This window comes from Apteryx mantelli, chromosome 3 (assembly GCF_036417845.1).
Source record: "Apteryx mantelli isolate bAptMan1 chromosome 3, bAptMan1.hap1, whole genome shotgun sequence".
Taxonomy (NCBI): Eukaryota; Metazoa; Chordata; class Aves; order Apterygiformes; family Apterygidae; genus Apteryx; species Apteryx mantelli.
The window spans coordinates 132,912,395-132,939,457 of record NC_089980.1 but is presented as its reverse complement, the minus strand read 5'-3'; the positions used below and the strand labels follow the sequence as shown (position 1 = coordinate 132,939,457).

The following is a 27,063-nucleotide window of genomic DNA, read 5'->3' as shown; positions in this document are numbered from 1 at the left end:
GCAGAAAGCTCAGTGTGCCTCCAGGGCAGGAGGTTTAGGGGGGCCCAAAGCTCTATGGGGCAGGGAGAATGGATGTGTGAGGAAGACTGTGGAGGCCAGGATGATTGGAAGGATACAGGACAGAAACCTTTAACAAATTACTTATTTCATCTGCTCATGGGATTGACCAATCCACTTGTGATCTCAGGTGCTGCAACATAAGTATCCAGCTGGATAGCCCTTAAAGACTATGCAAGTTGTACATGAGGTGTTCTTATTCCTGCCTAATTTGACTTTTCCAAAATGCAGCTGTTTCCTGAATATAAGTTTATTGGGGCAGTGTAAGAAGCACACACTGGCCAGACCACTAGCCTGTGAAAGCATCACAGAGATCAGAGCATAACTGGCTTCATGGTCCAAAGAAAAGGCATCCGGAACTGCACACCTGTAAACCCCTGGTTTGGGGCACATATATTTTCACTGTCTGCTGCACTATGGATAAAATGGTCCTGGCCTCTTTGCACCGTTCATTTTGAGAATTCCCAAAGCCTTTTAGAAGCAAAGGGTGAAATCTGGGCTCGTAGCATAAACAAGAGATGGTCGGCAATTGACACAGTCCAGGAACAACTAGGGAGGGTGGAAGAAGGCAGGTCTGTCCCTCAGAGGCCTGAATGTCACAATTCCATCCTTTGCTGTTTTTCCTGAATTGAAATAAATCACATGAAGGTGCCAGGGTAGTGACTGTTCCCCACCCACAGCCACAGAAGGAAGGTGGGTAAGGGAGAGATCCCACCTGTTCCAGAGATCAGGTGGGCTTGACAGGTCAAAAGAGAGCTCTCACTGCTCTATTCCGCCTGGCACAGGCACATGCTCGGACTCAGAATCTCGGTCTCTTATTTTATGTGTTGTGCTCCCCTGCATTCTACCTTTCCAGCTACCAGGGATATTCCTTAGCAAGAAAGTATTTTGAGCCTGTTTAGGCCTCCTCAGCTCTTTAATAAGATAGAGGCTCTCATTGTGTTTTGTAACACTGTACTTATACCTGGTAGGTGTACTTACCCTTCCAGCTTACCTGGGGGAGGTATGTGGGTGATAGTCATACATAGTAATCATGAAACAAGCCCTGCAGCAGCCTTTACTTGAGGAGAGAGGATGACTGGAGGACTTTGGTCAGGATGCAGGGGAGTCAGGCTTACTGTTTGCCATTCTTCCTTCATTCAGCACTCGCTTCCAGCTCTCCTTCTCTCTCCATTTCTCTTTATCCCTGTGTCAAGACCAGTGAAATCCTGGCTGCTAGTCTTTAAGGCTGGCACAGTTCATTTCCTAGCCACTTCTCTTTCACAAACTATCACGGCATTTATAATGCTGACAAGGACCTTTTGAAGATCTACCCAAAGGTAGCCCTTCAGTGCTGGGTAGCTCAGCATCACACCCTGATTTCTCGTTCACATACACACTAGACCCAGGTTTACCTGATCTTGGAGATGTGATGAAACCTCAGAGATGAAATGGCTGCAGAGATAAGTTGTGGTGGAACTGTGCTGTCTATAGGGACTCACACTGCACAGTTTATAAGCAGCCTATCCCACTGAAAGGGGATTCCTTCTGCAGCATTATTGCATAAACTACTTCTGGAGTAGGTTAGACCAAATGGCTGTCCAAAGTCAAATTTTACTTGGAATAATAAATGGCCTTTCTGGAAAGGTAAAGGTCTGATTTTCAAGTTTCCACTGTCCATACAGTTCAGAGATTCTGGATTTTCAAGTAACTCTTAATCTGTAACTGTGTTCTAGTATTACATACAGTATACAATTTCAAACAAAAATGGCTTTCTCTATAAATAATACACTTGGTTGATGCTTGTTTATTGTCTTCAGTCATCATCACCATCAACACCTGCCCATCTCAAACTTCCACACATCCCCATAACTGAAAACAACAGTTTCCCATTCTGGCCCATTCCAAAGTCCAGGGAACGAGTTCTCCGCTGCTGAACATAGGCCTGGTTTTCCCAGGAACCAAATGGGGCTTCACCACCTGACAACAGTATTTGATATTGGCCCCAAATCTAAATCTTCATGATTTGTGAAATTCCTTCTATCATATTTTGCATTAAGATTTCTTAACATTTGTCTGTGCTACAAATACTTTGCAGGCACTTTCATAACCCTCTGCTTAAGCCTGCCTTTAAAGGCATAGGGGCTTGAAAATAACATTGCACAAATGTAGCATTAGAGCAATAATTTATATAGAACCTTTCATCCTGCCTGGCACGTGGTGGTTTCTATTCACTGCAGAATTGACTCTCTGAGCCCTCCAAGTGTGAGTCTCCTCTGTTGAGCAACAGAAGATCTAAACATACAGACTTTATACAAGAGAATCCTTGTGTACTTAACACTAAATAAATGCAGCCCCCTCTGAAAAGGTAAAGGGCAGCAACCATCTTTCTCTTATCACATTACGTATCAAGGGAGGCAGAATTAGAGAATTGTAGTTAGGGATATAAAGCTTGCTTCCTTTTCTTAAAAACATGCCACATGGAGCTTTCGGTGCATCCCATATGAAAGATAACCATGCAGGAATCATCATGGTCTTCATTTTTATCTGACTCAAAAGTGAAGATCTGAAATGGACCTTCTCAGCTGTGAATCTTTGGTTCCACAAAGTCTTAAATAGAAAATGCAGAGCACTATACCCTTTGGCTGTTCCAGACTCTTAACAGGAGGGTGGATGAGAAGCTATGAGGTATTTGTGTATCTACATAGGCTTTTGACATCGTTCAGAGAGTTGGCAACAGGAAATACTAGAATCACTGGACAACAGCTGTGATAGCACTGTGTTTTATGGCTCAGTACTGTGCAGTGCGAAGCACCCTCGTAGAGGCTGAGAATTCTTCAATCCCGATGTCTTTACTGGCACTTGAAGGCCTTCAAATCCTTCTAAGTTTGAAATGTCTTGTAATCTCTTCTGGCATTGGCAGAATGTAAAATTCCACCTCACAAAGCTTGCTTGCCTTACACATTAACCAGAAAGGATTATTCCAGAAGTATGCACCAAGGCACAGTTTAGTCAATATGAAGCAGTTCACTTCTTGATGATCCACAGATGCTTTTGTTTGCGACTCAGAAAGGGCATGGGTCCTTTTACAGGTACATTGTTTAGCATTTGCAGTGCCTCAGTTCAGCAAAGAATATGACTTGGAAGTGTTTTCAGAGGAAGAGGTGGATGGCTCTGAAGAAGATATTCTGTATTTTCCTGCAAAGCAAAGCAAAGTGATTAGACATGAGGACAAACAGTGTGAGACATGTTGGCAATGACAAATAAGGACAGTTAGAGATACTCATCCTGATGACCCCAGAGGCCTTGACTTGCCCTGCAGCCCTGACACTAGCTTCCATTTCTGGGTTATGGCAATGCCAGAGAATAAAAAAGTCAATGTGTTTGGTAGCACAGCCTAGCTCTGTCAGTTTGAACTGAGGATCATGTTATAGGGTTGTAATTTACTCACACGAATGGAGCGGCTGAGTGGTTCTCCTTGAGCATGGGGAACCATCTAGAAAATATGTTCTTCAGGTGAGTCCCAGCTCCCTCCCTCCTGTGACCACGAGGCTCTAAACTGAAACCCTGACGCGCAGAGCATGCCAAGTGGTGATAATATGGGAGTTTCAGGCACAGCAGCGTGGGAGGCAGTTGTAGGCAAGTTTTATTGCTGTGGTGGGAGGCTTTTTGTACCTGGCTAGTATGCTCACATATACTTTCAGTATCAGAGTCAGAGACTAAGTTCTTGTTCCACTATCTAACTCATAACCAGATTATTAAAAAGCAGTTGCTTATCTTTATATCAACCTCCTTTATATCCCACACTTTGACCAAACTCACCATCTACTCTGAGCAGCAGTTGAACATAAAGATCACATGTTTAGGAATTAAGTTATTCATATTTTCATCACTGCTTCTTGTAAAATAAAGTCATACCTGAAATGGTAACCTCCATAAAATAACTGCCAGAGAACCTTTGAATAGCTACAGCTATAAGCTGCAAGGTGGTAGGGAGTACAGGAACACAAAACTGAGGAGCACTGTGTCATGAGATCACTGAGTTAAAAACAAAGCTCAAAGCTTAGTGGATTTTAGAATTGATGAGACATGCTACCATCCAGTTCTCCTTTTAGTGTTATACAGTTATGCTACAGATTCCAATGACTTGAGTTATTACAATTCCTTCATACTAGAAGATGAAACTGCCATCTATGGATGGATGGATAGAGGAATAGATTGATAGATATGGGGATAGACAGACTCTGGGAATTAGAACTCAGGAAAAATCCCTTTTGAACTTCAGTAGGAGAAGTCTATCATCACATACCTGTTTTGCCACATAAGTTGTTAAAAGTTCTTGAAAATGGATAGCTCATAGAGAACATTGGAGTGACCAGGATCAGGGAGGTTGACTGTAAGAGAGAAATTGCTTTTTGTCAAAAGCCTAGAACTTTCTTTGTAGTCACATTTAGGGGGAAAAAATAGTTACAGTAAAATGCTGATCAGTGGTACAAGCAGGCAGTCCAAAAAGGGGCATCATACATTTGCATGTTCATGTTGGCAATGAAGGAGATAAAGTACAGGACACAAAAAGAAACAGGCTGTATCTAACTGTTGGCCAGGGAACATGGCTTAGGCTTCAGAGTCTGTCATGCCAGACAGCACAGAGTTCTAGTCCCTCATCTGAGGGAGAATATCCATTAAGGTAGCCAGAAAAACTGTGATTTTTATGCTTTTGGGGAAGGCCAATGGGCTGAGATAATCAGAGGCAAATTTAACTTGATCCACTAGAGGGCAATGGAACACAGCTTTGTACAGTCCAGGTGGGAAGGAAAAAAGTGAGCTTTTGCTACGGAAAACAAAAGAAGTTTCTTTTTTGGTTCTGAAATGATTCCATCAGGTTTGAGAATTTAATGGGATTCCTGCAAGAGATATGTAAAAAAAAAAAAAGTATGGAAAACAAATCTCTGTTCAGTTCTTTGCTGTTCTTTAGGTTATAATGCGATGTGGAAAATTACTTCTGTGCACTGTCACCTAGTTCATAAGGTGATAAAGGAAGAATGTAAATAAATCACGTCTGAAATAAATCATTAAAAAGTTTGATCAAAGATTTTGATCATGCTTTGTTTGTTCCTTATCAGCAGAACAGCCAGGGAAAACAGGCGCACTGTCTGGGGCAGTTTCAGCAGCATCAAACAGAGTTGAAAGCGTCTGGCCCAGAAGATTTTGCCGAAAATGAATTCAGAATTGGGGCCTATGACTTAACAAGTTGTTCTCTCTACTTTATTCTGCAGGATGTATCAATACAGGAGGGAATGAAGAAACTGACATGCTTATTTGTTAGTTGTACTGTTTATTCTTGGTTGGGAATGACTTAATCCAGCTGCCTGGGGAAAAGGAAGTATTCCCACAGTCCAAATAGCACCACATCCAGCAGCTGCCATTTTCAAACCGTAGAGAAGGAACAGCACTTTAAAACGCATTAGGGAATGTTCCCAGCCCCAAATTTCCAGCACTTATACTCCTGCAGAATGGCCAGAATACTTTGAGTGCCAGTTAAAAAAAAAAAAGAACAGGTGGATGATTCTGGGGATCCCAGACCAAGTGGAGTGAGGCAGAATCCTCATCATCCCTGTCTCATTCTGACACAGAGCCTTGATGCGGAAAAGGGCTGAAGCACCTAAAAATCACACTGCTGCTCTGCCTTGCTGATCAGAGGCTGCCTCCTTCTGGGCCTTCAGCACGTCACTTGAGGGGACATACAGTGGGGTCAGTATGGGGTCCAATACTGTTTCACATCTTCATTAATGATTTAGACAATGGGACAAGGTACACCCTCATCACGTGTGCAAATAATACGAAACTAGGAGAAGTGGTTGATACGCCAGGTGGTTGTACTGCTATTCAGAGGGACCTCGACGGACTGGAGAAGTGGGCCGACAGGAACTTCCTGAAGTTCAACAAAGGGAAATGCCAAGTCCTGCCCCTGGGGAGAAGTAACCCCATGCACCAGTAAAGCCTGGGGACTGACTGGCTGGAAAACAGCTTGGCAAAAAAGGGTCCTGGGGCCCTTGGTGGAGACCAAATTGACCATGAGCCAGCCCTTGAGGCAAAGAAAGCTAACAGCTTCCTGCGCTCCACTGGGACAGGTGTTGCCAGCAGGTTGAGGGAGGTGATTATTCCTCTTCATTCAGCATTGGTCAGACCACATCTGGAGTACTACTCAGGCCTGGTGGCTGGACTGCGTCTAGATTCAAGCTAGACACTCTCACCACCCTGCGGCTCATTGCATGACTTCCCTCAGCTCAGGTCACTTCTCTGCACTCAGCAGGATATGGCTTATTCCACCTTATCCTTCTGTCCAGCTCTCAGATTTTCACTCTCTCTCTCTTCCAGACAGACACAAGCCTCTCTTGAACCATGCCCAGCCCCGTGTCTTTCCTAGGGTCTTTGGGACACGTGTTCTCATTTGATACCAGAGTTAGTGCTGAGAAGACTTCCTGGTTCTGGCTCCATCTGGAGCAGCGTGCCCCGTTCTGGGCTGCCCAGTGCCAGAGAGACATGGACATACTGGATTGAGTCCGGCGAAGGGTCACGAGGATGTTTGGGTGGCTTGGAGCGTCTGTCATGCAAGGAGAAGCTGAGAGAGCCGGGCTTGTTCAGACTGGAGAAGAGAAGGCTCGGTGATCTTATCAATGTGTGTAAATACCTGATGGGGGGCTTAAAGAAGATGGAGCCAGACTCTTGCCAGTGGTGCCCGGTGAAAGGACAAGAGGCAATGGGCACAAACTGAAATACAGGCAATTCTGCTTCAACGTAAGAGAAAACTTTTTTCCCGTGCGGGTGTTTGAACACTGGAAGAGGTTGCCCAGAGAGGTTGTGGAGTCTCCATCCTTGGAGATATTCAAAGTCTGAGCGGACGTGGCTCTGAGCAACATGCTCTAGTTGACTCTGCCCTGAGCATGGGGTTGGCCTAGATGTTCTCCGGAGGTGCCAACCTCAGCGATTCTGTGCTTCTGTGGGAGCTGGGATGACTGGAGCCAATGCTGCCCCCCTCAACTGAGAGTCCAGCCATGCTTTCCTTCATTCCTTAGGGACTACATACCCAGTTCTCTTAACCACGTCATTCTTCCAAGTCTGCTTTCCAGTTCTTGAGCAATCCATCTAGAGGCTCTTCTGAATAAAGCCAGTTCAGATACTAGCCTAAACTCTCATCGTATAATAGCGATGCAAACATTTCCCACCATTTGCTCTTTCCAAAGCAAGCCCCAGTGGTTAAATTCTGGTGCCTTCATCCCTGATCCACCCTGGAGTGCCTTCTTTGGTGAGGGGTCATCAATGCAAAGGTGTAAGTTGAAGCCAGCGTTTCAAGGGAAGAGAACATTATGGCAGCCACAAAGGCAGTGAACCGAGATGTAATAAGATGAAACTAAAAAGAGGCAAAAGGAGATTTGCTGTCCAGAAGAGCTCCCCAAGGGTGAAGTGAAGAAGGCAGTGGAATAATTTCCCTGGTGAAAAGCGCTGCCAAGTTAGAGTAGACCATAGCACTCACAAATTTACTGCAAAGGGATGAGCAAGAGATGGCTCATAGATTTATGGTGATGAGGCTGGAGGAGATCGTTGTGATCTCTGCTCTAATATCTTGAATGACATGGGTTAATGATTCCTCTTTCAGGAGCTAATGTGGTAGGGCTTCCATTTTTTTTACTCTGCAGCTGTTATGTTGAAACATGAAGTTAAATATATTGCAGTGTAGAATACCCAGAAATATCCATCTTCATGTAGGCTTCTTGAGCTAGTGTTTTTTATTCCTCTTGGCTGAAACATTTATATATTCTGTGTTTGGGAATGTGACGCTTCCTGTGGGAAGTGTTGGCAGTGACAGCAGAGGTAGGGGTGAACACGTCTCTACCAGAAGCAGGAAGACAGTAATAGCCAACCATGTGAGAGGAGCCTTACAGGAGCTCCCTTAAGGATCCAGGCCCTTTTCCCAACACTGTTTCTATTTTTTAGCCCCAGACTGTTCTGTACTAAATTGCAGGAGTTTGCTGGGCATGGAACCCAAATCTCTCATCTTCTAGGAGTGTATCCAGGTGACTCGGTTACAAAACCATCTGCATTTATGTGCTGTTTTTGGCTCAGTGAAGTCTGATTCTTTGCTTCAGATGGATACAGTTTTGACAAGAGATTCTTACTTCCTCCCATCCTCTGTTCTCAGCATGAACTGTGGGCTAACCTGTCTTGGAAGTCCCAAGGGTTAGAGTCTCCATCCTTTCCTGCCCATAGCCGAACTTCTTACCAAGAAGTTCCCTTTGCATTTCTGGTATGGTTGCATATATTAATGGTGCCACTGAAATTTTCTGATTTTTCTAACTTTCAGTTACATTTCTTCTTACAGACTTTAGCAAGTTTTTTTATATATTGCTTATAATCAAATATAGACCAACCTCCTCTCATTTTTGAACCACAGGTGAAATAACTTTGAAAAAGGGGGGAAGGGAGCATTTTCGTAGTTATGTTGTTAGTTTCTCTGAGCACTCTTTCACTGACCAGTTCTAATAAATAATTAGTAATATAAAGTGCATTTGACTAAAAAGACACAAGGAGTGTGTTAGACTGTTCAACGGTAACTCAGAAATACATTCTTAGGGAAAGAATTTAACCTTTGTTTGCTGTGAACTCCATCTGGACAGTGAATTCCTCTTCAGCAAGGCTTCTTGTATCTATTTTTTCAAAAAAAGTCAATCAGTAAATACAGCAATTATGTTTGAATTCCAACAATATCTTTCACACAATATAAGTAGTAGTTTGAATTCTTACCTTCTTGTCCCAGAGAGTCCCAAACACCAAAATGAATAATCCCTAGGGGACAGAAAATTACATTCAGTCCTTGATGACATCAACCTTTTAAGTGCAGTACCTCATAGTTATCTCAAACATTGTCCATATTGACTATTTAAACTCTGATTTCTTTGGTAGAGGGCATTTTTCTTACTGCATCTCACTTAACAGACCTCTGATATGGTAGAGGTCTCCAGGCCTAGCCTGCCTAAACCATAGGTATATCTGGTCTTCAGAAGTGACACAGGTAGTTTCCTAGCATTAAGCATACTTGGTAGGATAGACTTTCATGTATGGAAGACATGCCCTACCTGTGCCCCCAAGGTAAGCTAGAAGGCTCACAATATAAAAGGCAGGTGAGTTTGGTCTGAAACGTGCAATCTTGAAGCCACCTTAAGAGACAGAGTAGACATAACCATTGCGTCCATAAGAAATCCTTTTATATCTGGATACTGGTGGCTAGTTAAATATGTTATTAGAAAAATCTTACTGATTGATTGAAAATAATCAGTCATCTGGATTTCGGTCAGTTATCCTCTTTTTTCTTAGTACTGATCTGCTGGTTTTGGTGACTTCCCTGCTGTTTACACTCCCTCATTACTTCAACCCACAAGAACATCCTATGATACTTCCAGATGCACTGTAAATGAGAGCAGACATGCTGAAGCTTGCCCACCTGCATACAGCATGGTTATTTTTTTAATCTTTGGGATGCAAATTCTCCCCAAAGCAACTGTCAAAGTCAGAAGTTATCTTTATGTTAGCTTTATCTGCAAGGCTCATCTGTTAATGATGCTGCTAGAATGGGTTTCCCAAAGAGCCCTTTGGAAATAAGGATGTGTAAGACAAACCTGAACTTTTTTGCAAACTGTGTTTATTCTCCCCAAGCACAGCACTGCAGTAATGTTACTACATGTTAAATGGTCATAGAGAAAAAAAACCCATGCACATGTGTAACTCACCTGCAAAGAATTGAGCAGAGCAAAGAGGATGTGGAATGCCCGGGAGCTGCTTTTGATGATGGTGGCAAGGCCAAATCCCCAGGTGAGGCCTAACAGCGGTGTCAGGACGGCCACACTTTTGCCAATTTGAATCAAAGAGTTCTTCTCCTGCTTGTTTGTCCTGTCCCCAATGGTTGGCCTCAGTATTTTTATTATGACGACTGCAGTGATGAACAAATTAATGGCCACAATGACCAGGACAGGTATGACAAAGGCCAAGAGAGCATTGCTGTCCTCCCAGTTGAGCCAGCAGACTTTCTTTCTGGTGTAAACGTCCCTTGGCAGAGTGACAGCGATGGTAATGACTGCAATGACAAAGGGGCACCCATATCCCAGACAGAATGCCACCACTTTCTGAGCGGTCTTGCTTGTGTTGTGTAAGATGAAGACCAGTCGGTAGAAAAGAATGAGGCCCAGGCTGAGCATCCAGAAAAAGACACTGAGGTAGAATAAATGGATGAAGAAGGTGACCACTGTACAGATAGGCTTTTTGTTATGAATAGAGGCAGTGACAAGGAACCAAATGTCAGCAAGCAGGAGTGACATAGCTATGTTGAGTATACAGACATGGCGTATATAGGAGGTTGTGTTGTTCGTCACATATTTCCAGACTAAGGATTCAATTATAATGCAGACCACCAAACTGAAGATGGAAATGGCCAGGCCAGTGTAGGTAATATAATCTTCAGCGCTTCCCTGATGGGATTCATCAGGTGACATAAGAATTGAAAATGATGTCAAGTGAGTGCAGGAGCAAATGACATCACTTCCTACCTCTGTGGGTGTGCAACCACTACTATTCCAATCGCCGCCGCTACTGGGACCGAAGTTCCAAAAGACACACTGCGGATCCTTTAGGGAAGTATTTTTCTTTGCAAAAGTCATATTAATAGAGATGCTCTGGCTTCTGTTTCTGCTCACAGTTGTTGTTAGCAGTAAGCCATTCACGAGCATGGACTTATTCTGGGGCAAAATACGTCCAAGTGTTGAGTAGGCCACACTGACAATGGTTGAGTTTTGTGGCAGAGTCTGAATTTCAGCTTCACCTATTAGCACATTAACTGTGAGGTTTTCTTTACTGGTGAAGTTCTTACTATAGTCTGCCTTGCTATTTTCTGTCACTACTATACCATCTAGCTGAATGGTATTTGTGTTGACAAAAGGAATGGTATTATTAACTGGTTGGAGGTGCTCTGAAAATCTTTCTACTGAAAGCAGTAACAAAGAACTTTTATGTGGCTGCTGCATATCCAGTGCTTCCCAAGTTTCTATTTTGGAATCATTAACAATCATGTCCACTGTAGAGAGGAAATTCTGTAATGACAACAGAGTAATGGTGTTATTGAAATCCCATACAAATCATTGTTATTTCTGGTGATATTTTCTGTGTGGTACTAGAATTGCCTTTTGGAAAAGCCCAGCATTTCCTCTTTTTCCCAAGCCATATGAAACCTTCAGTCATTATCCCTCTACATGCTGTATTTTCAAGTCAAGGTTTTGAAAAGTTCAGCTGCTTGGCTTTTCTTGTTATATTATTTACTACTTTCTCTTTTCCAGCCTTCTGTCTGAGGCCTCAGTCTTTGTGCTATTCTTGATTCCTCTGTCTCTCATTTATGGTTCTGTAGCTACAAAACATCAAATATTCTGGCGCTTTTCTGCTTAGAAAAGCAGTGCTGTTCTTCTATTCCTCACAGTTAAGGCTTTCAAGCATTTCTGAGATATGTTCTGCTATTTATTTGTTGTTACATTTGGTTGATTTTCCTCACTTGATCATGGCTCCTGGAATTAACTCTCCTCATCTTTATTTTAACCCTTTCCTTTTTTGTACTCCCGCTCCTAGTCTATCATTATTTGTCCTTTCCTCAGATGTTTAGTGCCAGAGACATTTATGGATCCTAGAACATTTCTATTTGCTAAGCATGTAGTAGTTTCTCTTCCTAGCGCTTAAGTCCTTTTGTCCTCTTTCATGCATAGGCTCTTGGTCTTCATCTTGGTTTTTCATAAGCTCTTCTGTATCTTTCTGTCATTTCATCTCATTCCCTTAATTCCCACCTGCTCATGACTCTAACTGTTAAATTTCTTGAGGAGAATTTCTTCCTCTGTGGCACAGAGGCCAAAGGGCTTGGTAAGTATTGGTAAGACTTAAAATAAAACCTTACTGTAACAGTGGCAGTCTTTGCATCTACCGGGATAGAGGAGACCAAATCCAGGATGGTAACAATTGCTCCTAGGTTTGCAGTCTCATTTAGTGCACTTTGCTCCTCTGCTGACTTTCTCTGAAGCTCCTCAAGATATTCAGGTAGGTCTGCTCTTGCCTCAGGGTTGTTGACCAAAGACTGGAATGGAAGATAACACTGCGTTACTTGCATGCAATTTGCCTGGAGTTTGATCCTCCTTCATAATGGCTATACCTATACTAGTTAAGTAAACAGAACCAGGCCCATTCTAGCCATGCTGATAGTATTGAACCCTCTTGTCCCTCCAGAATGGGGTATCCAGACTGCCTGTTGAAAATGGTCTCCTGCCTGTGCTAACTCCTAGGCTGTTTCTGGGAATTATTTGGGAGAAAATAGTTGGCCTGGGCCTAAACCATACCAGGGAGTATCCTAGAAAAAAAGTTATGAAAATAAATGATTGAGTAGCTGTACCTCTGCTTGGGCCCTTGTTATGTCTAATTTACTAAAATAAACATAGTCAGTGAATATTTAATGAAAGAAAGATAATTTCTGTCATCTAACTTCACAGAGAAAAGGGTGACTCTGGATGGTCTGTGGAAGTGAACCACGCTATATGATAGGACAGCTACCCCTCCCCAAAAACCTAAGCCCGGCACCTATCTGGGAAGTGCAGTGGCTGAGGGGACATGCTAAACAGGGTCTGCGCATAGGCTCGGGCAATGGCCCATAGTTGTCCATACTGCTTCATTGTTAGTGTGCTTGGTGGCATGATTTGGGCTTGTGCCAACTAGCGTTCACTCAGGCAACACCTGAGCATGGTTCAGGGTATGCCAGAGGCCAGGGACTTTTCCCAGTAGACACTATGAATAAGGTCATCTTGTCTGGGGGAGAGGGCATTTAAGTGTATGGATGTCAGCCATGCAGTGCCACGTGCCTCTGGGCCAGAGAAAGGGAGCTGGCCTCTTTTACTGACTTATATAGATAGAGCCAATTGTTCTTTATGTCTTTTAAAAGATATAATTAAATATTTTTATTTTTAATACTTAATATATTTTAGATATTCTTGAGCAAAAAGTCCATTTTTGTTCTCTCTTTTAAAGCTACCCCTTCCCCCGAAGCCCCAAACCTCAGAAAAACTCATAAATGTTACCTCAGCATTCAGAAGCAAGTTGTTTATTGGTACCGAAAGGCAGTCATTTCTGGCAACCACCCAGGAGGTGCTGGAACACACATAAGTTACATTGCCTCGGTTAAAACCATCTGCATTGTTTAACTCAGTGCACGGCTTCGTTATTTTGGCCCCTTCTTCTCCAATGCCCAAACTGCCTGAGCAGTGAACTTTCCCACCTGTATTGAGAAAAAGAGAGAGAGATGGAAAACTGAGAAATAGAGAGATACCCCTTATCAGACCTGTGAGCTCCCAAAGTTCAGAGGTCTTTAACCCTTAACTCGCAGGGGTTAGCATTTCAGTTTGCCATCTTTGATAATCATGACTTTTGAGTGTGTATATGCCTTGGAAGCTGTATTTTTTCAACAACTTCCAAGCCTTTGCTACTCTCCACAATAAGAATAAAATGCAAATATTTATATCTTCAAATCTTGCTCTGAAGCCTGAGAATGAGCTTTCTTGAGGGTTAGGAAACTTTTCTTGGGACACTGTAAAATGTTTTCTCATTTACAGACATCTTAGCACCTGCTGATTCTGTCAGGCACGAGAAGCAAGATGCTTGAAACTCAGTATTTTTTGCAGCTGAAACAAAAGCAAGAAGCAAAACCTGGTGAAAAAAAAAACACACAAAAGAATGAAAACAAAAAACAAACTCCTTTTAAATTCCCAGTCTGATTTTTTGGGAATCATGAAATTAAAAAGAAAATTGAGTCAAACCCATTGTTTTTGAGTACTGAACCAAGTCCAAAAAGCAAGACCCAAACATTTAGAATTTGTCCATTAGATTACATAAGAAAATAGGGGTGCAGGTGAGATTATATTGGCCACTATGTGAATTGTAATTCTTTGTATGTACGTGGCCATCTCTAGCCCGAGGGTTATTTTACTCTTTTAAGGGGACTCAGTGCTGCTGCAGCACTAACAGGAAATTCATTTAGACCTTGATAGTGAGGCCTCAACACCTTTTTCATGAACAGTGACTTTTGCAAATAATCTAATCAGCTTTGATTAAGTTAGTCATACCAGTAAGTAGCTACTGACTAAAGTAAATAAAGTGTTTGCAGCCTGATCCTAAGGCACACTGTATTTATTGCCAAAGAGAGTGAAATCTGGCCAAATACACTTGAGTCCGTGGTAGGCTCCACTGTTTATACTGTGGAAGAAACAGAATTTCTGCACCATAGGGATGACTATTGTTTTTTGTTTGTTTGTTTGTTTGTTTGTTTTTTCTGATTCAGAATAAGAAGCTGAAATACCCAAACTCTGGTCAGAACAAAACTTACCATTAAAACTGGATTTAGGAATGTTGAATTCTAATTACCCAGTATTTCTTCCAGAGCTGACTGGAAACTAGGCCTGCCCAGGTCTCTGCAACACTTCAGGGAAGTTGCCGCTCTTGTGTTTAAGGTGGATATGCTCTCCCACAGACTGACCTCCTGAGCTAGACAACTTCTTCCTGAGGCACCACAGTTTTTACCCTTGCCAAATTGTTGGTGCAAGCTGAGATGTTTATGGCTACACTACAACGTGGGAGACTGCGCAGTGGGGCAGGCCACACCAGGCGGAAGTAGGGACAGAAGATGACTGAGCTATGAAAGCTCAGGAACATACTGGGCCACTGTCAAATAGAGTGAAAACAAATTTTTTTTTTTTTTAATTTCAGCAAAACCCATTCTTTCCTCTGTATTTCAAAATTTCCCATTAAAAAAGAGACAAAAACTTCTTGGCTAACACAAACTTGCTCCTGTTACATGTCATGAGTAATAAATTTGCAGCCTCTGACTTAACAAAGTTATGGGGATATTTAACAAACAGCTTTAAATAGTAGTGTTTTCTTACCAGATATCGGCTTCAGTGTTATATTGTTACTCTTGACTTCATCTCCAATGCGATTAACGAACTTACAATATGCCTGGAGGGGCGGTGCGTTGCTGTCTGGTTTTGGTTCTGTGTAATTGTACATTGTGTAATAGCACAACAAATTCCCTTCTTTCTTTTTCCCTGCATGGAAAGATTGAGACAGGTTAATATAGATTTGGGGTCAATCAGCTAGCAGAGAGCAGAAAGCTTCTGTAAAACTTTTTTCCATAGGTCCTGGAGGAAGGCTTTCTTTGTGGAGAGTCTGTGTATGCTGATCTGTCTGTTGCTGATTTATTAAAATTATTAAAAAGTTTAAAAATCTATTAAAAGGTAAATCTTCTGGCAGCTACTGTATGATCAGCATCCTTTTCAATTGTTGGTGTATGAGCAAATCCTGCTCAAACACTCTTACTATGCAGGAACCAAAATTTGCCTTAGAAACACTTCTGGTGAATGGTCTTCCTGCTTCTGCTTCTACCACAGGCATTTGATTTAGGCTGGGAATTTCTTTTTTCTGTTCGCACATGATTCTTTCAAACTCAGGATCTGCCCTGCACTCCCACTGCTTTTCAGTGTGCCTGAGGGTCTCTGGTTGCAGTCTTTTCCAAAGGGATCTTGGCATTTTTTCTTAGCAACTCAGAGATCCAGCCTCCACTCACCTTATATTTCAGCCTGTTGTTTTTGCACTCCTGCATGTTTTCTGAGTTAGTTTAGGTGGCTCTTCTGTGCTCTTTTCTAATCTAGCTATTTTGTGAGCCACTTGACAACTCCTAGCATATAAAACATGCCACTAAGTTTAAGATATAGAAAACTAGGCTTTTGTGCTGTTAATTATATGTTATCGGTATCCTTGACGAATATAGTATAGTTCTCTGAATTGCATTCTTAGTATATTATTCTACATTTTTCATGAATTAATAGATCTTCTTTGTAAGTAACATTTCCTCAATACTGAATTCATAAAATGTCAGAGTGGAAGATAAAAGCAAATAAACAGAATTCACCAATTTCTAATCTGAACAGTGGTGAGGATGCTTATTCTCACTGCCTGGCAAGGCACACCAAACCATTGAATTTACTCATTTTTATATTTATCGCTACAGCAGTTGACTTTAATATTCTTCTGATTAATGTTAGCCATGCTTCCCAGGCACTGCAGGCACCCTAAAAAAAAATGGTCTATTTCCTTGTTTTTATACACTCGGGAGTCCTTGTAGGTGATCATAATAGCAATAAGTATGAATTGGTTACATGGACTCAACTGAAGAAAACCCCAAACCCTGAGACACTAAAATAAAATATTCAAAAGAATCTAAGTAATGACAAGGTGAGTAAAAGTCACTGGTAAGAATAAAGAAGGATTCTAAGAATATCTGTAAAACATTACGTTAATCACATTTTGACTGATTCTACATAGGCCGAGGTAAAGATCTGGTGCTTTCTGACGACTAGTAGTAAGAAGAATGGGCTAATAGACGATAGTAAAACAGGAAGAAACTGGACATGAGTAAGGGTGAGAAGGAACTTAATGTATACAACCCCAAATCATGTGAAAAATAGTTGCATTTGTTAACTCACTAACGGTGGAGATCATGAAAAGAATCCTACAGGATGGGGTTGTGATACTCAGTGTAACTGTTAATTCAACAAGTTTATTGTTTCTTACCGACTTGAAGTTCATTTTGTTGAACCACAAATGTAACATTATAATTTTCACTGGCTTTAGCATCTATGCAGCACTTAAGGGCTTGCAGCTTGTTGTTCTGTATAAATGCTGTGATGGGATCTAGCAGGATGTTCTGCTTCAGAGGCAAGGGAACAACTGTGACTGTCACATTGGCAGAACTGTTCAAATACTTCTGGGAGAACGTGCAGATGTAGGTGCCTGAAAGCAATGACACAAAAACTATGTCTTAGTCAACATAAGGGCTTCTCAGCTTTTGTCTGGTCATGAGTCCCAATACTGAACAAGGACAATGTTGTGGCCAGCTTCATGCCTTGCTGTCCTCCAGCAGTTTTAACACTTTTTTATTTCCTGTGGTCAGGCATCACAGTAATTTGCCGGACTAAGGATGCTGTAAATGATCTAGTACAGAGAATTCATTGCCTCTGTAGTCAATACAAACTGTATTCACTCACCGCTCCAGTCCTCAGTGGCAGTCCTCACACTGAGCACAGATTTGGCTGGGAGTTTGCTGCTATTGATGCACATAGCACAGTCGATAATTTTCGTGTTATTTCTGTCCTGGATTTCCCAGCTGACGCTGTCATAATTGCTCACATCACTTGTGCACGTTAGATTAAATGAACGTCCCACAGAAACAAATGTTTTTATGCTTGAAGTTATGGTTACATGTGCTGAGATGACACAAGATAAATGACATGTTATTGACAGTCACTTGTTATAGTCAGTCACTTACAAATGGCATGTGCCACAGATGCCACCTGGGCATCAGAGAGCTTATGGTCTGTGTTACATGCTACCTGGTTCTTACCTGTTCGGAAATATGTCACTCGGATGTTTTGACTGGTGCTTGCACCGTGTCCAGTATGCAGCTCACATGTGTATGTTGTCACTGTACCTGACTTCTCAGGTGGGCATAGCAATGCATTGACTTTGAGCTTGTATTCAGTGCAGTTTCCAGTGAAACTGGAGACTCCTAGAGTGAAATAAATGATCCTTGAGGGGCTATGGATGTCCAAAAATACCTGGGCTCTGAAAATCGCAAGCAATCACAATAGCTAAGGAAAATCCTGTGGGTTTATATGTCGTCTTTGGTAGCGTAGCACTTTTAACTCATCAGTGCTAAAATCCATGCACACCCTTTACTCTGGCAGCACTCACAGTGGTCTCCAAAGGCCAGAAGCCCAACTCTCAGCCCAGTGCTGAGCACCTACTGCCAAAAACAATCCCCCTAACCTTATTACCTGTCATATTTAAGATGAGTAAGATATAAGTAAAATAAGAGGAAATACTGCAGATTCTAAGGTCATCTTATTTTGAAATAAATATTGTGAGGATCTTGACAGGCATTCAACTTTAAATCTGAAGAGTGCAGGTTTAGCTGAAAGGGGACAAAACTGCTAAAGCTATCCCATGCTAAAGCTGAGTGTGCATCTGGTTTATGAGCAAAGCTCATAAAACCTGGCCACAGTGAATCGAGCAAAACAGCTGATTACAGTAGGCCAGTATTTCATCCTTTCTCTCTGCAAACACTCCTGCACACCCTTAACTGTCCTCTGTAGAAATGGCTGGGTGCATGAACTTTGAAGGTTTTCTCTCATTTTGCTGTTTCACTTTCTGCTAAAGTTTCATTTATAACAGACAGTTAATAATAAACGGTTAATACACAGCCATAAAATATTTAAGAGTCCAGTAGGGCATTAGACTGTTTATGACTATGTTTTATAGACATTTATGATGGTTTCTATTCATGCTATCTTGTAATTGTCTCTAGCACACTGTTCTTAGAGCTGTATTAACTCTTTATGATCGTATTATAAAAAAAGCCTTTCGGGAAGTCTGACTGAATAGGCATGTGATAGATCGCAGCTACACATGGAGAGGGAAATTGTGGAGTCATTTTTTTGCTATGTTGCAGGTATGTTGTACCACCTGCCCCCTTGGCTGCCAGATCTTGGTATGTGGTACCCAGAGGCTTTTCACACATCAAGGGTGATTCTGGATATATCCCTAGAGGCTGATCCACCACCCTTGCTCTCAAAACTAGAGAATGCAAAAATAAGCTTTTTGGAAAAAGTCACTATGGTGCTGGTCCAGGCAGAGGCTTCCAACCAGGATGGCACAGTTTTGAGCAACAGTGTTTGCACAGTGCATGGAAATGCCCAAAATCCTACTGGGACCAAGACAACACAAATGAACCACTCTGTCCCCCCTTTGGAACACACACCCAATATTCATCCTAGGACTTGGCCTTTTGGGGGGAGCTGCTGCAAAATAAGAGGAGGCCTCTGAAGAACAAACAAACCAGACAGGCTAAAGACAATCTTTTGTTAATCTTACCTGTAATGTTGACAGGTCCATTTACTTTCCAGTCACCAGTTAGTGGTGGTAATTGTCTGTCAATACAGCAGAACAGCAAAGGACCATTTGTCTGCATTTCAGGACTGTCACACGTAACATCAATGTCATTTAAGTGTGAAATGATGTGTAGTGGAGAGACATCTATTGCTTTCATGGCCTTATATATCAGCTTGTAGTACAGACTGCTGTTTGTGAAAGTGCACATATAGGAACCTGTAAAGCATAGGCAGTATCTGAGAACATGTTTCACTGTTGTTTCACCTAAATTTAGAGTTAGGAGCTGGGAGCCACTTCCTTTCCCAGTTTTCACATCTCCTATCACACTGCAATACAGTGTGATTGTAGTGACTGCAGTGACTCTACTATTGCTAGTCAAAATTTGCTCTCAGATCTGGGGCTGCAATGCCTAAAATCTAGCTGAGGTGGTGTTTGGGGTCTGAATCCAGGTGGTAGCAACATGTCATGGTAAGAAAATAGTAAGACCGTGCAAAAGGTTCCTACAGGGAATGAGTGAGAGATAGGTGCCTAAGGTAGACTCCACAAGAGCTGGCACTCAGCGTGCGGACACCTACACTGCTCAGGAGGTGCTGTCAAAGAGAACAGGGTATTTACTGGCCACTTTCTTAGGCATCTGTCCCCTGGATGCAAGCTAGGCTTCCCTCTGAAACAGGCATTCAGAGCTCTTCCTCCTTACTTTAGGCACACAGGTTTTCCTTCCCCTTTTGGTCTTGTGAGTAGACCACTCTCACAGGAGTGGGGACACCAAGATTCAGGCTGACCTTAGCCCGAGGAGGTTTGAATACACAACTCTGACCTCCCAAATATCACAGGCTATCCTGCATCATAGCATCCATGCTTTCTGAAGTTGGATGTAAAATTCTTGGTCCAAACTGAAGAACTGAGTGGGAACTTGAGTCAAGACTCTGACAGTACATGTAGAACTCCTCCCACCACAATTCCACCAGCTTACCTGTTTCTGATTTTCAGACAGCCCTAAACATGAACACATGAAAAATGCTGTAACTCCAAACTTACTAGTTAGTTTATGTTTGCAAGGGGCAGAAGTGCTTGATGAGTCGTCACTACACCAGAAGGGTGGGAAGGCTGCACAGCTATGTAGCCACCACTGTCTCCCATGATATGGCAGTGAAGCCTGACACTGGGAAGACCCAGCCTATATAGTCACTTCAGTCAGTTCACATCTGCCTGGCATTGCCAGTGAGTAGGTGGTTCATTAAAGAAAGAACAAATACAAAAATTATGAGGGACACTATACTTTTCCCTTTTACTCTAGGTAAATGCAGTCACCGCATTCTTCTTTGTTTTTTTTTAATAGAAAACTATTCACGCTAGAGATTTGCATCTACTGTTTTAACAACAGAGAGAAAATCATACCAGAATCCATCGTTGTAACTTCAGTAATTTTAAGAACTGTCCTTGAGGTACTATGCGTAACTTTTATCATCACTGAATGCCGGTTGCTGCTTGAGATGATCTGACCAGAATGATACCAGGTCACATTCTCGGAAGCTATATTTGTCTCACAAATCAGTGTTATTGTATCGCCTTCAAAAATATCTACAGGACTCACAATGAAGTTTGTCTGATCTGGGAAGACAAAGAGCAGCATTCAGTATTATTGTCATTCAGCTCACATCTACATGGCGTCTTTCATCTCGTGGGAATCGTAGATGTTTCACAACTTATACATACTCATCATCATTTACATGGCACCATCTCTGGTGCAAGGTATGTCATTTTCCCATGACAGATTCTTCTACTGTCTTTGTCAGCCATAGATCCCAGAAATATTATCACCACCCCTACCTTATAAGTGGAGAAACTGGGAAGAGAAGCAACCAGGTTGAGGTAATCCTCCAAGTCTGGGACAAACAGTCCAGTGCTCAGTGCATGGAAAGTACAACACTTTCTGGGGCAGTTGGTCAGGCTACTGAAGTGTGGCACACCATCCTCCAGCAGTGGCATGGAAATGTGCCAAGGGAACCAGAAGGAACTCACTCTTATGTAAAGTGAAAGAGATTTATCAATTTGTTTAAAGAAGAGGGAAATGCTGGCAGCCTGATATGCTAAGGGTTGTCACAGTTCTGAAAGTGAGCTCAAGGGTATTCAGTCTCTCTCCCATGGAGAGATTTTATCAGGGTTCAATGGAGTTGCTGGAAGGATTTGGTTTTCAGTGGGAGATACTGGGTGGATGGCTATCTCATCTAATTCCTCAGCTTTGATGGAGTGTGATGAGATGAAATGAAACAGCCAGAGAAATACACAATTTTTGAAGGGCCAGTACCAAGTATAAGGCAGCTGCATGGATAAGTTTAGCAATACTGAGGAAAAGGTCAAAGGGAAGTACTGAGAGAGCTTTAAACTTACTCGTTATTTCTGTGGTAAAGGAGGTGGGGACTAGCCTGTACGTTGTGTCTAGAAATTGTGGTACAAATCTGTTAGAATTTTCTATCTGTTTGAAGGTTGCTGATGCTGCTTTTACTTCATAGTTCACAGAAACACTTCCAGGCCTGAACAGATACAAGAATGAGAGAAGGACCAGAAATAAATAACCTTGCATATTAGTGGATTTATTTGTTGTAGTGACCTGTCTTGCATGGCTAGGGAGGTATGAGCCCCATGAAGGCTCCTCCTGTGACACAAGACTTGCTCTGGTGCGCAAGAAGGTTATGCTACAGCTCTTCCCAAAGTCAGGACACTTATAAGGGCCATCTCCTTGGCCTGGATGCCTATTCCTAGTAAACTTCCCTTAGAAATCCTAAAATGCGGCTGCATTTAAGTATGTGTTGACTTAAGTAATGTCTCTTGTATCCAGATTCAGTGTTACACTCAGAGCCAATGTACTAATTCATCTTCCCAATGGCCTGGGAGATGTTCCTATAGCGTTACTTGCATCCTTTTGCCTTTTGGATGGAATTCAGCCTTTTCAGAAAGCCCATAAAAGGCTTTGATCCAGCTGGAGAGTTAATATGGTGCATTAACTTTTGCACAGCAGTGACTTTTACCACAATCCCATTTTCATGCTAATAGTTGGGTTTTCCTTTGCTCCTATTGTACTGTTATTCAGTATGTATGTAACTGTGCAGTTCTAAACACAGTGAATATAGTCTTTGCTGACCTGCTCCTAACTGTGTCTCCTTGAGGAGACAGGATGGAAAGATGCCTGTTCCAGAAGAAAGAAGTTGCTTCCTTACCTGAAACTGGTTACTGTTGCCAGTACAAATCCTGGTAAACATCTGTAGCTCTCGTTAAACTGCAAACAAAGAGATATTACATGGCATGAGTCCTCTATATCTTACTCCAGACTGCTTAAAATAGGAAGCTCTCCATTCAACATTGACATGATTAAAAACGTATAGCATATATATGCTGGTATAATGGGCCTGGTGCTCTTCTCCCTTTCACTGGGATAAATTTGTGCTTATAGTCTCATTCTATATTTATACTGCTTGCATGGAGACTTAAACTGGGACCAATATGGTGAATTTTTTCATGCTTCTTTATACAAAATATTCCTAAATACTTCCCTGCCTATTTGCAAATTAAAATGAATGGGAATGTTGTTAATGCCTTCCAGTGGAGACCAGCTTTGGCCCTCTTCGTAGCTACCACTGCTGCATGCTTCACAGCTCCCCGCTGGGACAGTGACAGTACACACTATTTTACAGGTAAGACACTGATACTTAGGATAAATTCCATATTTCTGAGGGGACTAGGTGCCTTCAGGGATGGAAAAAAAAAGTCTTTACCGCTTTTTCAAGGTCAGCCTTGTATTTTTTGTATAATTCAGAAGAAGAATCATTGAGATCATTTGTAAAGACTGTGTCGAGTCTGACTGACATATTTATTACAAGGGGCTCTCCCATACCGCAAGAGTCTGTAAGGAAAAGGATAAAAATGAATGTATAAATAAAAACAATTATTTCAGAGTGATTTCTTGGCTTTTTGTTCTAACCTAATCTGCTTTCTATTCAAGCCCGAATCTTACAACTTGCCCCGATTCAACTATATGACAGGAAAGGTAGGATTCTCCTAACTGTTTTTATCTGACAGGTCTGGTGCCTGCTAGATGTCTGTGCTCCTTCTTCAGTTGATGCAAAGCTGTAGATACCTCCAGAATGTGATACATTCAAAAGGTGATAGACAGCTTTCCTACCACGGTTGAATTATCACTAAAGAGTTCCAGTTGTAGAGGGAGTTTGGATGACTAACTTTGACCAGATGCTTAACTTCTACATGGCTAAAATTATATGGGATGAATCTCGTCCACAGGACCAGTCTATGTTCCACTGAAATTAATGGAAAAATCCTTGATGACTTCAGGAGGGTAAAGTTCTGAGTCAAGACCTATCAATGGGCACAAGAGAATGCAAAATGCTTAGAAAACTATGGGAATTTTCTGAGCTGGATCCATTTAAGGACATGTCCATACCATGCAATGGAGCATGGTGCCCAGGGCCCTAAACTTTCAAGGGAGCTGGGACTTCCATGCGGTGGGCTGCCTCGCAGAGATACTAGCTCTAGTCCTGGAAGCAGTATAGCTATGTCGGCATGAGGCTGCCCTGGGACAGAAGCATTGCCTTTCAGCAGCATTGATTAGCGTGGGCAGACTGACGGTGTTGAACTGCTTCCACCTCTAAAGATGCCTCTGGGTATCTCTGCATGCTGCTCCATCACAATTCATAGGCAGACCCTCATGGGGTTTGTCCTGGACTGCGGAGACAACAGCTAATGCTCCACTCCAGCACTGGCAAGCCTAAGTGTCCAGTCATCAGTCAAATTCCTAAGAAGTCATGGGCAGTTTGGCATGAGAGTCATGAAATAAAAGAAAACAAAAGATACAAGCTTTTTCTTTTTTTTGTTCCCTCTCATCTTGTCAGAATTAAGACACGCTTTGGTCACATTTTTAAGTTCCTCTCTTGAAAGTCTGAGGATACAAAACTTTCTTTGCTTAGCAGAAGCTGAAAGTCTCGAGGAGGCAAGGGAGTGAGCTGGGGCTCCAGCATGGACACTAAATATTTCTGGGTACATGGCTCAAGGTGGGCTCACATCACAATGTGAAATAAGTGCTCCGGAGCATCTCTACAGACTTTGCACATTCATTGGCAATGTGTAGCCAGTTCTACCCAGAGGTACTGCTATATAGCATCCTTAGCACTATCCCATATTTCTTCTAACCAGCGTGTGGGTTGTACAGTGATGAAATTCAGCGCTGTTTCTCCTTACCTCCCATCTGAGGCTCACAGTAAGGCCCATAGAAAGGCAGTTGTTTGATGTAGCCACAGGACTGTTTGTGTGCTAGACTGAGAGAAGGGCAGGTTATCAGGTCACCACAAACTGCTCTTGGCCACGCATATCCACTTTCGCAGGAGCAACAGCTCTTGTTCTCACCAGTGGGCAGACAAACTTGCATCAGACAGAAAAAGAAATACATGAGAATGGTAAATGGGGCATAACATATTGCATGAGATATATTTACCCTGCTATATCTTTATGCTGGTGATCTTAAATAAATGTTGCCTTTCTTGTGTGTTCACTTAGTTGATGTAAGCATGATGATCTGATGCCTTGCAAATCTTACTGTACTAATCATAAATGACTAACCAAAAAGGGGAACTAGACTTGTACAAGGATAAGTCTGATCAGTTATCTTTAAGTGTTACATGAATGGAAATGTGAAGCCTGATCCTAAATATTTCCCTGGCATATTGGCCAGGGTCCTATGATAGTTTTAAGTCTGGATATTTAATATATTGCCTGGGCTAAAAGTAAACATCATATATGCTTTTCAAGCTTGTAATAACAGCCTTCAAAAGTATGTAACGGTCTTTGAGGTCTTGGTGGCTAGTGAGATGCTGTGTCATTCTGTATCTTGACATCTTGTCATTGTGTATCTTGACATCTGAGTGCTGCATGAGAGAAGGCAACATTATCATGAAGTTCTTTAAAGACATACATTCTCTAATCAAAAAACTCCTTTTTACTATAAGTTTTTCTGCTCTTAATGTGCCATTGGCTACTCAAATGAATTTAACTCTCAATAAAGTAGAATAAAATATTAACAAAATGTTTTTTGCACATTGCGTGTGATCCTGAAGGCCCTTAAAATACCAGTTTGCATGTTGTTTTGAGAACTGATGGACATTTCCTTTCACTGCTCTCAGTCCAGTGATAAGAAAGCACAAAACATCCCCCTCTACTGTTGTAAATACTTGGTGTGTTTACATATCCTCTACTATTTTTTAATTATTTGGATGTGATGTTGCACAACCACAACTCAGATAATAAAACCTGTCCCATACTTGGCCTGTAAGAATAAGTTAGAGAGTTACATCAGGAAAAGACTGCATCCCATGAAGCATGTCTTTGTTGGGGACAGAGTACAGCCTCTTATAGTAATTTACATTCCAAATGCAACTCTGAGGGAAGTAAACTCTCTGATAATCGCTGTTACAGCTTCCTGAAACTTTAAAGTAACTCAGAGTACTTGTTATTCAAACTGGAGCAAAATTCTTTGGCTCAGGCTCTCTCACACTCTGTCTCTTCCTTAACAAGAGAAAAGAATTCAAGGCTATTCCTAATGCCAACGTTATGTAAAGAGCAGCAGTGGGGATGCAGATAAGACAACATGATGCTATGTTGTGTGCTAAAGCTTCAGGCCTGGACCCTTCAGTAGGCAGCAGAGACAGTTCAGTTTTGCCGATGTTTAAGTGAGGTGGGTGGTAAAACCGGGAGAGATCAAATACTGACAAACAAGCGTATTTACCAGAATGCAAGAAAAACAACCAACCCACCTGTTGTAACATTGACGCTTGAAATTGTCATCTCTACATCTGAAACATTTGCTGAAACCGGAAGATTAAGGTTCTTGAAATACTCTTTGATTGGCACCAGAAAGGATGAATCCGTAAGGCTTACTTCAATGTCAACGGTATACTCCACAGCGGGAAAGTCAAAAGTAAGCACTGAAAAAGAAATAGGATGCAACTGCAAAGCTATGTGTTAGGGTAAATCATAAGCTGATAGCTTCCAGGTCAGCATTTGGGCTCTTTGCTGCTATTTAATGTTAGCTGAATGCGGTATTCTGCTTCCCGTTTCCTAATCAGTAGATATTCTGCACATGTGTCTTATCTGCTGCTTGTCTGACAAAACCCAGATTTCTTTGGACTCAGAGCAATAGGAAGCTGATATAAGTGGCATAATATACGCAGAGAAAAGCTGCCTCATCCCTTCTCCCCTTCAACTCAGCAAACAGATAGGTTATCAGCTGTAGACTGAAGCTGTATGGGATTATCTTGTGATCTCGTCCTGCCAAAAGTCCCTTTTTCTTTCTACACCATGTATTTCATCTTGCATAGAAAGCTGTGCTCATATATTTCAATCTCTGACCAGCTAATGTTTCCACCTCTGTGGTTTATGCCTTTATTACCTCCCCCTTTTTGATGACAATTCACTACCTAGAGAGATGCTGTCCCCAGTAGTCATTTCATCCTGGGCCTGCTAGAATCTGTTCTGATACCGTACATTAGTGCACATACCGTTTCGCTTCTGCCTTTGCCACTCCCAGTGGAAATGTTCCTCTTCTAGCATACTGTCAGTCTGGTGGAGAAGACAAAAGAAAGTTTTAGCTGCTGTTGCTAGGATGAGAGAAATAGTCAAGAAAATACAGGCATAAATAAGAATGCTCCCTCCGCTGTTCTCCCCCCGCTCATCCTCTTTAAATAGAATATTTATGTCTTCCAAGCAGGGAAATGTTAAACACCAGCTAAGGGGTGTATATCTCCACAAGGCGATATGCCTGAGCTTAGCAGGAACTCTGCAGCTGAGCCGCAAACTGCCTGCAGGGCTGCCTGCACTACTCTCTCCCTCTGGCAGCCTTGCAAACCACTCAGGAAGCCATCTGGCCCTTCTACCCACTCTGCCCTCTTTGCA

At 42.1% G+C, this 27,063-nt stretch overlaps 1 protein-coding gene across 1 annotated transcript; it reads right to left on the bottom strand.

The window, feature by feature from the left end:
* Positions 1–1,754: 1,754 nt before the first annotated feature.
* Positions 1,755–26,721, bottom strand: ADGRF5 (adhesion G protein-coupled receptor F5). Its single transcript, XM_013955604.2, has 19 exons — positions 26,670–26,721; positions 25,926–26,096; positions 24,358–24,537; positions 22,881–23,008; positions 22,326–22,384; positions 21,499–21,641; positions 20,506–20,718; positions 19,090–19,323; positions 17,561–17,725; positions 17,205–17,423; positions 16,732–16,950; positions 15,045–15,206; positions 13,188–13,384; positions 12,020–12,196; positions 9,822–11,174; positions 8,839–8,880; positions 8,682–8,741; positions 4,346–4,430; positions 1,755–3,234 (listed from the first exon to the last, which is right to left on the bottom strand). The coding sequence occupies exons 1-19, from the start codon at positions 26,719–26,721 to the stop codon at positions 3,155–3,157; spliced, it is 3,939 nt and encodes a 1,312-aa protein (XP_013811058.2). The 3' UTR covers positions 1,755–3,154.
* Positions 26,722–27,063: the final 342 nt, after the last annotated feature.